At 61.0% G+C, this 12,956-nt stretch overlaps 3 protein-coding genes across 3 annotated transcripts; 2 read left to right on the plus strand and 1 right to left on the minus strand.

The window, feature by feature from the left end:
- Positions 1 to 306: 306 nt before the first annotated feature.
- On the minus strand, positions 307 to 1,917 carry BESB_015780 (uncharacterized protein; the record flags this gene model as incomplete). The annotated part of the gene is made up of 1 exon (XM_029360293.1): positions 307 to 1,917. One exon carries the CDS (start codon positions 1,915 to 1,917, stop codon positions 307 to 309), a length of 1,611 nt encoding a protein of 536 aa, XP_029216269.1.
- Positions 1,918 to 3,343: 1,426 nt separating this feature from the next.
- On the plus strand, positions 3,344 to 5,665 carry BESB_015790 (uncharacterized protein; the record flags this gene model as incomplete). Its single annotated transcript, XM_029360294.1, has 3 exons — positions 3,344 to 3,730; positions 4,434 to 4,966; positions 5,206 to 5,665. The coding sequence occupies 3 exons, from the start codon at positions 3,344 to 3,346 to the stop codon at positions 5,663 to 5,665; spliced, it is 1,380 nt and encodes a 459-aa protein (XP_029216270.1).
- A 3,883-nt stretch (positions 5,666 to 9,548) lies between these two features.
- On the plus strand, positions 9,549 to 11,591 carry BESB_015800 (uncharacterized protein; the record flags this gene model as incomplete). Its single annotated transcript, XM_029360295.1, has 1 exon — positions 9,549 to 11,591. The coding sequence occupies one exon, from the start codon at positions 9,549 to 9,551 to the stop codon at positions 11,589 to 11,591; it is 2,043 nt and encodes a 680-aa protein (XP_029216271.1).
- Between the last annotated feature and the right edge of the window lie 1,365 nt (positions 11,592 to 12,956).

A 12,956-nucleotide genomic window follows, 5' to 3' on the forward strand; every position in this document is an offset into this window, starting at 1 on the left:
CGAGCGCTTACTGTTTGAGTGTGTCAAAGTTTTTTCGACATGGTCGCGTAGTCTTTTTGGCTGAGGTGGAGCTAGTTGAGCAGCGCCTCGTTTTCCTTTCTGAGTTCTTCCGAGGATGCGAGCTCGTTGTTCATTTTGCCTTCGTACAAGCGAATGCGCTAAAAAAGAGGCCCCCCCCCTCGTGGGCCTCCACAGTCTGTAGCTTGTTTGCAGTCGCCTTGTTCTCCAGCTGCGTCTTCTGCGGCCGCGCCGCGACTTCCAGAGCCCGGCGCTCGGTCTCGCGCCCGTCCTCCCCGCCAGCGCCTACTACGGCGCCGACGGCACGCGCTCTGAGCCGCTCCGGGGCCAGCCAGTCGGGAACCCGCCCTGCACGGTGGACGCGGCGCCTGGCGCGCCCCCAGGGAACCCAGGGCGCGTGCCGCCGGTGCCGTAGTAGGCGCTGGCGGGGAGGACGGGCATCTCTGTGGGATCCAAGATGGACGCCACGAGGGCCTCGAGCTCCGCGCGATCCATGCGGGCTCCTGGAGCGCCGCCCGCGCCCGCAAACCTCGAGGAGGCGAGGCCCCCCGACGCGCCGCCTGTCAGTACTCCGGGTCCCGTCAATGCGCCGGCAGCCAGTTCGCGTTCCAGCACCATGTTCGCCGCGCGGAGTCTCTGCAGAGTGGGGTACAGCTCGCTGATTTCGTGCTTCAGCATCCGACTCTCTCTCTGCAATTCGAGGAGCGTCTTCTTTCTGCTCGTCGTTTCTCGAACGGCGTCGAGGCGCGCGTTGAAGAGCTTCAGTCTGTTGGCCGTCTTCAATTGTTCTTTGGGGTCTGACGCGCCTTTCAGGTCTTTTTTCGTCGCGGCGTTCGCCTCGTCCGCGCCAGCGCCCTCCCCCTCTTGCCTGCCATGCCATGCCGAGGCGAGCTCTATTTTGTCTGGCTTCTTCTTGGCCGCTTTACCGCTTCCCGGGACCCAGGTGGGCAACCGATTTTTCACCACGAATCTCCACGCGAGATACGTGAGCAGCAGGATAGACGCAGTCTTGAAGAAGGCCGACCCCCCCGGCATCCGCACGGCTTGGGCAAACAGCTTGGGGACTTTCCGGCGAGCCGCGTTGCGGAAGTATTCCTCGATTTCCCTCGGCGCTGTGCCGTCGTCCCGCTTCAGCCTCACGGCTCTGCCCAGGTTGCGGTCGGCGAACGGCGTCCTGGGGCGGCCGTTCGCGCTTTCTTTCTCGGCGGTCTCGAGAGGCTCGACGCCCCGCCTTCTGCCTCCCGCCAGAAGCCGCGTGCGAGTCGCCGTGTTCATGCCGCCGTCGGTGGAGGCCCCCCTCGGTGCCGCTGAGGCGTCCCCCTCCCCCACCGCGCCTGCGGCGGCGGCGTCGCCGCCCCGGGGCGTGTGGCGGACGAGGGAGGAGACCAAATGGCTGGCTTTTGCGGATTCCCTCGGCGTGCTGCGCTGGGACACGCGGCGGCGCAGGGACCGCAGGTTGCGGCCGTCGCGCAGGACGTGTGCCGTCGACACGGTCGGGCCTTCCTCGACCGACGTGTCCTCCGGGCTCCCACGGGCCTCGCCGCGCCGAGAGCGACTCGCCCGGCGCACCTCGAGCCCTTCCTGCGCGTCGTCGGCGTCGACTGTTGTGGATTCGCTGCGCCCCGCCATCGACGCGGCAGCCAGGCGGGCGACCGGCGGCGGCGGACGCAGCCCAGGCGCGCGCGAGCGACTGGCGTCATCGTGCGGCGAGTTTTCAGCAGGCCACAGGAGAGAGACAAAGAGCAGAAGAAGCGAGACGGCACACTTGGAGAACCTGAAAAAACTCAAAGGGCGGGGCACGAGCGGAGTCGCCCCGCGGCTGAAGCGAAAACCCCGGCGGCTGCCTCCGAGACAAGGAGACGCGGCTGGGGCTCCACGACGGTAGGGCGGCGCCGCCATGTGAGCGGCCTCAAAGCAGCAACGGAGTTCGCACACCAGCGCAGCTGCAGGCTAGGAAAACAAACGAGACTGAAGGGCAAACGCAGTGCGTCGAGCCATGTTCAGGCGAATCGCATGCCTTCACGAGTTGGCGGCTGCAGGCTCACTCACGCCGCAGCTGGAGAATTGGCGGCAACAGGCAAGGCGAGTTTCCAGCTGCGGCTGGAGCGGGCGCATGACACGAATGAGTCTCCAGAGAAGCAGAAAACGGGAAAAGGACTGGAACATTTTTCGAGGGAACATTTTTCGAGGGGCTAGTGTAGCACTTTTTCGACGCTGCGCGCAAGATTGAGAGCCGAGCCGCCTCTAGCCTCCTGGGCATTTTTAGCCCTGCGAGGCACTACTACCCGAGCCTCGTCGAGGCACAAAATAAATCGGTCGTTCCTGCGCTGGCTCCCCGTGCATGAGCTGGGCGGCACCTGCACCGCTACAGGCGCTGAGTAAGTGTCCACTTGAGGAGATTTACCAGCCCTGGGCGAATGCACAGAGCAAAGCCGCTCCACCTGACGGAATACGTTCGCATAAGCACTCTCCGTGCGTGATTCTGTCCTGGCGTTCCTAGAAATAAAACGGGGGGCTGATCCGCTCACGTGGAGAGTCGGCTTAAATGTGGGGGCAGGGCGCGGCGCGTAGGTCCCACTCCCGTAGCAGCTAGTGCCTGAGCTGCGAAGGAGACACACTCCTCTTGCCAGTTCGTGTGCCTTGTGTGGCCCCCTTCTTTTTTTCTCTCTCGGTGGCGTGGCTGCAGGGTACTTCACAGTGAAGGTGAGGTCAAAGAGTCAGACTCTCGATGATAAGAGGAACGCTTCCCTCCAGTGCAAAAACTAAGGTGTGTTCAGGCCGATTTCGTCTGATGCACGCGACTCCCGATCCTAACCTCACGGCATGCGAGACAGCAGCTTACAAACGAACGAGTGGTAGTGACCCTAGAAAAAGTGCATCTTCTAAGCCAGCCCGTCGGTCCTGTCAGTCGCACATGGCGCGGAGGCAGATGTGTCAGCGCGGCAGCAGAACCTCGCTCGACTCCTGGCGAGCCGACCTACAGGTTTTTCAGCTGTGGGACCCCGTAGCTTCGCGAAAAGAGCGCGACCGGCCCCGCCAAGGAGCTGCAGAAAGGCAACGCAAATGTAGCTGAAATCAGCTGCCTCTGACGGGGCTAAACAGCACAGAGACATGTGTCTGGGGGTACCACAACCTAAAACCCTTAAGGTGACCTACGCGCGGAATCCACGCACAAGAGCTGTCGCGCTTCTCCGCCCTCCACGGCTCACCTGAGACGTTTGATGGCTACAGCGCCACATTTGTCTCATTCAGGTGAGCAGAAGCGCCTTTCTCGGGAGCAGCTTCGGTGGAAACCGACCTGCCAGCTCAGGCGCGCGCTGACACCATGCGGCTTTCTACAACAAAGTCACCTGCAGCCGGCAGAACTTCTAGCTCGTCTGGCTGGTGCCGACAGGCCCCCGAGGGGGAGGGATTTCGAAAATCGACAGTGCGCGCCAACGTATCTCTCGTGGTCAGTTCGTCGTCAGAGGCGGTGGCTGGTTTAGGGCAGACGACCCAGAGGGCGCCTCGGCAGCGGAAAGGGCTCCTTCGTCCGCGCAAGCAGAGTCTCCCTGAAGCTGCGGGAAGCACCCCCGTCATCTTGGGAGCTAAGCCAAAAAAGAGCATCGTTCCAGACAGAGGCCCGCCCCCCCGAGAGAATGCGACGTGGAAGAAAAACGACCGATCCCAGTCAGCGATCGGCGGGCAGCGCGCTGCGAATGCGGACACACATGTGAGCCGCCCAAAACCGGCGGTCGGCTAGTATTTATGTCCTCTCTCAGCACGACCTGCAGCTTAGTAACGATTCCGCCTCCCAACTCCCAAGCAAACATGGTTGCCACGACCCTGCCATCAATGATCAAACTAGCACATGAGTAGTAGTTTTCTCTCGCTGTTAAGGTGACAGCAGGAATCCATACATTGCACCTGGAACATAATCGGTGCGGAATAATGTTAATGTAGTAGGATATTGAAATCCAACACTTTTAGCTGTCTTAAGCGGCTCAGTGGGAGGGTGGTGTATAAATACCGATATGCTCGCCGTCTGCGCCAGGCTGACTCTCCACTCTAGTTGTCCCGCCGAAGATGATTTGGGACCGTCGGTAACTCAGCATTTTTCTTCACGGCAGTCTGCCTGTGCATCTTAAGTCACATGTCTAGAGATCTGTATAACCCCGCCTCCAGTTATTTCACTAGTGCTTGGATGTAGAGAGGCCGTCGACGGGGGCACGCGATTGTCTCACTGGCGTCAAGGAATTCTGCAACTCCGCGCTTCTGATTGACAGCCGCGAGTTCCTCCTGCCGAGCCACTATCAGCGCGCCCATCCCAGGAGACGTTTTCCCCCCAAGCAGTAGGCAGTTTGAGCGTGCGTGAGTTGTGGCGCAGCTGTGTTGCCCGTGATTGGCTGCTTCATTCCACTTTTTATGCGTATCAGCAAGCGGCGGAAGACGCAAGCTGCATCGATGCTAAGCGCGGGTTCCATGGCGTTGGCAGCAACTCGAGGCGGGACAACGGCCGCGCACAGGCATCGTCTTCGCTTTCACGAGGGCGCTGTGGCAGTCCCTCCAGCACGGCGGAAACCTACTCAGGAGCGCCCCGGAAACCTCCGCGGAGCCAGGCGGAGACTTGCAAATTAGAGGATGCCAAACTCGCAGACGGGATCCAGCCGGAGGCCGCGCTCGATGAATGCTGTCACGACGAGGATTCAACTGCAGACTGGATGGATGTCATCAGTCAAGCGGCCGCTGCTGGCTCAACGTGCCTCCCTCACACGTCGCCATCGTTTTTCAACGACAGCGCATACCGAAGCATATTCTCCAGCATTCCACTGAAGCCTGCCCTCGTGGATATGATTGAGGACTCCGTGCAGCTCCTGGAGCAAGTGATGAGCCGCATTTCGAGCTGCCCAAAAACCAAGGAGGCGTGCGAGGCCAGTGGACTGCGGCCCAAAGACTTCATGATTCCAGCGTAAGAAGCTCACAGATGTCCAACTCTTGTTGGGCGAGCGCAAGCTGAGGTGAAGAACTGCTTGAAGTCACAGCTTCCCCGGTTTTCGACATCACGTGAGCCGCGGTCACGCCACTGTGTGCGAGAGGAGAGCTTAGTGGCACGCTCCCACAAACCGCGCACAGCACCCGAGCTCACACTAAGGCAGCAGCCTGTTCTCTGAACGCCCTTAAGCGACCTAAATGTTTGTTTTTCCACAGGTTCGAAGACAGCCTCTTAACGAGAGATCGCCGCAGGCTACACCGGCGCTACCTGGAGAGAATTCGTGAGAGCGGAAAGAATCTGATGCGTGTTTTAGCGCTTCGCGAGGAACGGCTGCGGGCTGACCACGAGAGCCAAATGTCTGCGGCGCAAGCAGAGCTTGAGAAGGCGTCGCCTCAGCAAGAGGGCGTCAACAGCGCGGATCAGCTGAAGACGCAGCAGCGCCCTGGGAGCAGCCGAGAGGACAGGGCCCTCCCAGGTCTCTCCACCCATCTCTTCACTCAGACGCAGGACACGCATGCCATCAACAAGCAGCGCCACCTCCAGGAAAAACAGAAGCAGGTAAACAGTCAGAGTCCGCTGCTGGGAACGGATTGCACCGCAGAAACGTTTGGTGTGAATGGAGGCTCGCCGCCGACGGCGAAATCTCTGCAGCAGCAAGTCGGAAACGAACAATAAATGGGCGCCGACAATCGAGGCAGTATCGACGGGCATACGCTTGACCTCTCGTAGGGGGCTGTTGTCGGTTGGGCGCGAAAGCGCTTCGGTTCTGTCGATCCTGTGTGCAGCGTCTCAGACGTAAACTGTTCTTCTCTGAACCACCACAGAACCTTGATCTGGACAAGGGAGCGCCAAGTTTGCCCTTTACCGGAACTGCATGCACAGAACTAGGAGGAAGTGCGTAGTGAATGGCAACCGCTCAGGCGTCTGCTTCACGCAGACCCGACAACAGGGCGTCGGCAGTGTCCTGATCTTTCGAGTCTCCTGCACGTGGATACGTCTATGAACCAGTAGAACGCCAAGGGAGAACGATAGCGACGTAAAAAGTTCCAGCGTGTGAAACGAGTCTTGGGCGCTCTCACAGATAGACTTGGAAATCGGGATCACCGATCCGAATGTATGCGACAGTCGTCGACAACGCACGCTGCAAAAAAAACGGCCGCTGGGACTGCCGCTGCGTTTTGCTTCACAGCTGAAAGCTCAGCGCGAGACGCGCTTGGCGAGAGTTAAGGAGCTCCAGACCCGGCTGGAGAGCGGAGGCAGCTCTGACTGCAAAGCCGGACACATCTCGAGACAGGATTCACTCGCGCGATTCGATGCGACTCGATCCGCGCACTTTCCAAGATTGACTCCCCCGCGGTAAGGGTGTGCAGAGCTGCGGCGTGGAGACGCCTCGTTGCATCGCCCCTGAGGGCACAAGGACTGCCTGAGTATGACCGTCCCGTTCTGGTGGCGGGTAAAGAAGCACCCGTAGAGGCAATCGGCGACCCTGATTGCTCCGGTTGACATAACGCGGCTCTGCCGCCAAATTTTGGGGTCGTGCTTTGATCCATCAGCCCATATAGGGCTGCGCAAGGCACTTCGCAGTCGAGTTTAGCAACACCCCGTGTCTTCGGATAGCTCTGAGGTCCAGAAAGATAAGCACTCCAGTAGTTGCAAACTGGCAATTAGGTGAGGCACCGACTTGAGGCCCAGCAACGCCGACATTTGCGATAGACGATTGCATGCGCTTGTGCTCCGTGAAGGAAGAGCCTCATCAGAAGCTGCTCCTCACAGCCACACATCGCGTCGAACTTGGCCGTAAGCGCTCAGGTCCGCCTCCCCGTGGCGAGCGCAAGATTGAAGGATCGCTGACGGATTCAGGGGCAGAACCTTATAACAGACCGTAGGCTGGAGTCAGCAGCACGGGTTTCGGGCCGCACTGGAATCCCACTCCTGCTCCATGCAGAGCTGCTGGGGGATGACTGTTTTTCCGCTTCATGTGGGCGTGTGGTGTGAGGGTCCGCCGTTTTGCTGCGGCTCTTCTTGCGAGCGTCGACCGCCGCAAGGAGTCGGGTTGCCCTGCGAGAGGCAGCGGGTGAGGAGGTGCCTTGAAGAGACGACTTGCATTAGTGACTTCATCTCTATCGGCTGCCTAGGGAGACAACTGATGGGCGGAAGCGATACTCAGGCACTGTGTGTTCTCGCCCGGCGGCGCGAGGCGAGGCACACGAATTCAACGTAGCGTCCGCTCGCGCAGACAACAGCGGTGCCGTCACGCCAACCGTGTGCCGAAGAATACTGCTGGTGAGGGGGGGTCTCTTTTTCCCCTGGTGTCGGTGGAGCACCGGCATCGCCTCTTCATTACCAGGTTTTCATGCTCTGGAGAGACTCATGGGGGGGTCCTACACGCGCTCGCGCGGATCGCGCGTGCTTTGTTTTCTTGGCCGTCCCGGCGCTCTCTAGTAAATCGGCAGGGGAGCAGGACACCCGTGGATACTCCGCAGAAGGGCTGAAAACCCGCGCTCGACCTCCAGAATCCGTTACGTCTGTGTGGAGGGGTGGGGGGGCTGGGGGGCGCACGCGCGACTGGCGCCTTGCCCACGACGAGGAGTTGTCTGCGGGCCTGTGGACTTTGCTCTGCGTTGGAACTCTGGCTACTCGCGCCGCCGCTCACAACAGGAGCCGCCGTCGAACGGCGACCCGTTGCAACCGACTCCTAGTTAAGTTGCGTGGCAGGGCAGGGGCTGGAGGCAGACTTCCTGCTTGTTTCGGTGCAACATAGTGGCCTCGGCCGCTAAGAGCGAGCGAGGTGTCTCTACACAAAGGTGAGACTCCTCTTGCCTCGTCGCAGCCAACGGGAGGCGTGACCGACGAGGACACCTGCACTGCCTTTCAACAAACACACACGAAGCCGGCTTGTTGTCGTGAACGGCCCTCTGTCGCTCATAAAATCGGTGTGCGCCGTCGACGGCTCCTCGTCGCCGGCCTTGCCCACGGGGCTGTCGCATCGAGGGCGCAGGGACGGGCAGCTCTCCGGTGCCTATTCTCGTTGAAGTCGACGAGTACAACAACGCTGACTCGTTCAGGGTTGCCCAAGTTGAGCACGCCAAGGCGCTTTCGGTTGTGTGTAGAATTTCTCCCTGGGCGACGACTCCGTTGCGTTTGTCTTCATCCGGCAGATTTTCCCTCGGTCGACGGGATTCGCCACCCGCTAGCTAGCGCGTCTAGCATCGCACGCGTTGCCGGGAGGCCTCCGCCGTTGCATGTTTGGATTTTTCTTGATCCGGGCCCTGCTCCCAGACGAGAGATTCACCAGACTCCAGCGCGTTCCAAGAAAAAGGCACGGAGAATAAATCTTGCACGTACTCATCCACACTCTCTCCCTTCAGTGCGGAGCCTTGGCCCTGGTGCAAGGTCTGGGACGACGCCGTCGCCTTTCCATTGCGAGTCGCTCCCACCCGCCGATTCGCAGCTTTTATACGCTTTCCGTTTTTGGCGAGACGCGCTGCAACACCAACAGCCCATTTGACTTCAGTACAGGGACTGCAAGGCGTCGCTCATCCTTCCTGTCTGCCTGTTCCAGAAAGCGCTGAATCACACTGCTGTGGAAAAGACTGCGGCATTGTCTCCGGCCGTGTGCCCGGGTCTGCCTGAGCCGGTGAGGCGCCAGATACGCCAATTTCCGCTTCCATCTTCGTGTATTGAGGGACCACGAGACGGCGACGCAGCCAACAGTCGCGGAGGATGTGTCTGAGGAGTTTCACCGTCCACGCCGCAAATTTCGTCTTTCGGGTTCCCTCGCGCGGCTCTCGCGCGCGCCGCATATCAGCTCCCACGGAGACTTTCAGTCATCTTCACAGAAAAGTGTCTCCGCGGCGGCGTCGCTAATTGTTTCGCGGCCGACCGCGAAGGTCTTCTGGCAACTCCTCAATCCACTCACTCGCAAACGTTTGTGCCTTCTGCTCGGGTGACTCCTCTGTCCCCTCCACTGCATGACCGTTTTCTTGTCGTCGCGGCCTCTGTTGCACGCTGAACCCGACAGTTGCCATATCAGGACCGCATTTTCTCTCTTAGCCTCGCTGCGAAGAACTCGTGTCGCGGACGTGGGTGCGTAAGATCCAGCTTCAAGCGCCAGCTTCACTCCCTAACTGTCAGCGGTGCTGCTGCCCAGCCCTCTCAGACAGGCAGTCCCTCCGGTCGTCCCTCCTCTATCACCTCGAGGCCAGAGGCTACTCTGCTGGCGTCACCCGACGCCCCAGTCCGTTCTCTAGATAAGGCCGCCGGTCGCTTGCGGAGCTTCGCTTGGGTCGCTTGATTTCGCGAACCGTGTCAGCGTGCTTGGGTCGTTTTCTGTTGCAGCGGCGTCGAAAGGGACGGTGAGTTGTCTCTTCCTTGTCACCTTCCCCTCTCTTTCTATCCCAAGATCCTTGGTGCCACGAGAGACTGCCGGCGTGCAGGGGTCACTACAGGCCTCTCCTGCGTGCCGCCTCTGGGACTGCGGCGGCGCAGCCTCGCAAGTTCGCACTGCCTCGCCTCGTGGACGTTTGAGCTTTATGCCTCGGAGTCGGGTGCCAGCCCAATGGGAAGGCCGACGGGTCGAGCCGTCGCGTGCAGAGACCGGTCTGTCTGCCGGGTTTCGCCACCATCCTCTGCGCTGTCGTCCGTCCGTGCTCCGCGGCGCAGCGCCCCAGAGCTGCCTCCTCTCGCTTTGATCTCGATGAGAGTCTCGATCTCCGACCTGTCCGCAGCCCAGTCGCCGCCGGCCGGCGGTGACTCTCCCTCTACCGCCGCGGCTGGGTCACCTGCAGCTGATACGAGGGGCGCCGACTGCGGGCCTCGCGAACTGGCAAAATCAGCCTCACTGTCTGTCGCAGCTTTCCAGCGAGACGACGAGGCCAACCGAGCAGACTCTGCTCAAGAGACGGCCGAGCCGACGCCGCGGTCGCTCGGTCCCACTGAGCACAGCGATGGGGACTTCTCCGCCGCAGAAGCGCTGGAGCGCGACTCGAGCACTGAGGAGGCACGCCACGCGTCCGCGTGGCGTGGCGCCCCAAGGCAGGCGCGCGTGGAATCGAGCCGAAGCTGCGGGCTGGACTCGCGCCTCGCTCTCTTCCGCGGCGACATGCGCCACCGGCAGGGACACACCGCTGAGCCAGAGACACGCGCCGCCGCCGCCCTCGTCGCTGTCAGCAGCGGGCTGCCCTCCACCGCAGGGGACAGCGAGGAATCCGCCACGCCTCGCCAGCTCGACGCTGACGCGGTTGCGCCTTCTAGGGGCGATTTGGCGGCAGGCTGCTGCGCCTCGCCTCGGCGCCCGCCGTTGCTGACGCTTCCACCGACGCCCCAGACAGGCCTCTCGGCCGGTGAGGACGCCTGCGAGGGCGCGACGACGAGCCGGAGGAGCGAGGAGGAGCGCAGGCGCATGGCTGATCTGCTGTCCTCCACGAGCGCGGTCATGACGCAGCGTCTGCACGTTTTGAAGCAGAGCATGGAGACGAAGGAAGCGATGATTGACGCACTCCTCGTCCGCTGTCGAGAGCGCGAAGACGAGCTGGAGAGCGTCAACGCGCTGCTCGTGCCGCTGATGGCTGAAAACGCCGAGTTGAAAGCAGAGCTCGAGACGCGGAAGCAAGACATCGAAGAGAAGGACATGGAGCTCTCAGCCCTGCGCCACGCCTTGCACGCGTGCCTTCGAAAACCGCCGGTCAGCCACGTCCCTGGCGCAGACGAGACGCGCGTGGTTTCTGGCGGCGGAGAACGCCAACAGAGCCTGCAGCGCGAATGGTGGGGGATTGAAGAGGAGACCGAGAGAGCGCGACGAAACAGGGCATGCGCCAGAGAGAGACACAGACAGCGGAGGGTCGGGGGTCGGCGCCACCGCTCTTTCCGGATGCTCGGGGCGCTGCCAGGCATCCACCTCGCGACGCCAGAGACCGTCTGCTTATCGGCTGACAGCAGAATGTCTTCCCTTTCCTCCTTGGGCAGTCAGTTGACTCGCTCTCTGAGTCCTCGCTCCGGAGCTGCGTCGCCGGGAAGCGCCGCTGCTTCCTCTGCGCCGTCGTCGAGGCCGTCTGCGTATAGGGCTTTCCTCAAATTGAAACAAAGGAGGCGGCAGGTGCGGATGCAGAGACGACAGAGAGCGAGGACTGGGCTCGCCGGACGCAGTGGCGCGCCACACGATGCGTGCGTCGACAAGAGCGGGAGTCCTTGCCGCGTCCAGAAGGAAGGCGGTTCTGTGGAGAGCGCCGCCGCGCCCGCAGAGGCAGAGGCTGAGCGAGGCGCGGGACGCGGCTGTCGCCAGCGAACAGCCCACGAGGCAGCGACGCCGCCGGAGGTCTCCTTCTCTGGCGGCGGCCCTCCAGAATGTGGGCGAGAGGACAAGGAGAAGGCTGGAGCGCAGGAAGGCGCGGCGGAAGGACGACAGCAGACAGGGCGCAACGAAGAGCTGCGTGCACGTGAGGGAGAGGCAGAGTCCCCTCCCGGAGGCTGCCTACCGGCTGTCGAAAAATCGGCACTCACGCAGAAGGGAGAAGGGAACAAACGGCTCCATGCCGCGGCGCTTGTTTACCCCAACGCATGGTGGTGGTCGTCTGCGCTGGTGGCGCACAACGCCTTAGCGTGAGATTCCGCGAGTTGCTTCAAATAGTCTTTGCAGGCAAGCGGCGAACGGGGGAACGTCGCGAACAGAGACTGCGCTGTGTGGTTATGCCGTTGCATCCGCTGTCAATGGCTTTCGCAGGGAGATGTACATGTAACTATGCGTGCGCCAGTGGGGCGCAAGAGGTATAATAAGGATGAAGCAGATGTTAGTGTGGCTGGTAACTGCCGCCGTTACCGGCAAGAATTCTCGATTCTGATGGCGGCGGAGGCCCTTCCGCGATAAGCTGCCCCAGTATCGCTTCCGTCTTGTGTACTGCACTGCGTCAATAGCCAAGGCGGAGGGCAGGGAAACAGAGTGATGCGCTTTCGATCCGGCGCGCCTCGTTCCATGGGACTGGTGAAATTGTGCAACAGAATATTCCTGCCCGTTCCTTTCAAAGAAACGATGTGCGTGTCACAAAGGTGGCTCGATGCGGTGTGTTTCGGGGCAGAAGAGCATTTCTAAGACCTCTACTTCTCCCGGGGGGCACAGTGTGCCGGCGAGGGCTCCGCGGGGCTGAAGACGGCCGGGCCATCTTGTGTCCGCTACTCTGGGAACTCCTGCCGAGGAGAGGCGAAAAAACCGCTCCCTCCCTCTGCAGCTCCTGAGCAGCTACATCGTAGTGCAGTGTGTCTCGTTTCTTAGCAAAGGTCGTAGAGACTCCGGATAACGACGCGATCCACTTCCAGCGCAGGAGATGCCTCACTAATTCATAGTCTGCGATGCCAAGCCGAAGAGGAGAGACTTTCTACCAGCGTTGTTCAACTGAACGAGGGCTGTAGCTGTAGATCGATCCACACTTCTGCGCTGCCCTAAACCAATCATCATACGCCATGCCTACGGTGTATGCGACTTGATTGCACCACCGAGAAACCACACTACACCCGACAGAAGTGCGCAAACGGCTCGCTTAAACATCTGAGAGAGTCGCCCAGCTATCCTGCCTGGTGCTCCCTCCACGGGGCTGCCGGGAGCGCCTGAGAGACAAAGTTCGCTTGGTGTGGCTTCCTGGCTGTCAACGCGACTCTGCATGCGCTCTCAGCCTCACGCCACCTTCGCGGCGGCTGGTTCAGAGCCTGTGTCGGTTTTCACCAGTGGAAAATTCAAGGCACCGTGAGTGCGTGCCAGCCCTCAACTCGACACGGCGCCGCAGTCTGCCTTCCTCGACCTTTAAGCGGCGATGTGCGACCCCGTGCTGCTCTACTGAACTGGCCTCTGAAGAGACGAAACAAGCGCCGACAGTCCCCCCCCCCCCTTGATAAAGTACTCTTCAGAACATGAGTTCAGTTACCTAAGAGAGGAAGGAAACTGCTGCAAACTGCGCTGCTCGCGGGGGCCATCACGCGC

This window comes from Besnoitia besnoiti, chromosome X, assembly GCF_002563875.1.
Source record: "Besnoitia besnoiti strain Bb-Ger1 chromosome X, whole genome shotgun sequence".
Taxonomy (NCBI): domain Eukaryota; phylum Apicomplexa; class Conoidasida; order Eucoccidiorida; family Sarcocystidae; genus Besnoitia; species Besnoitia besnoiti.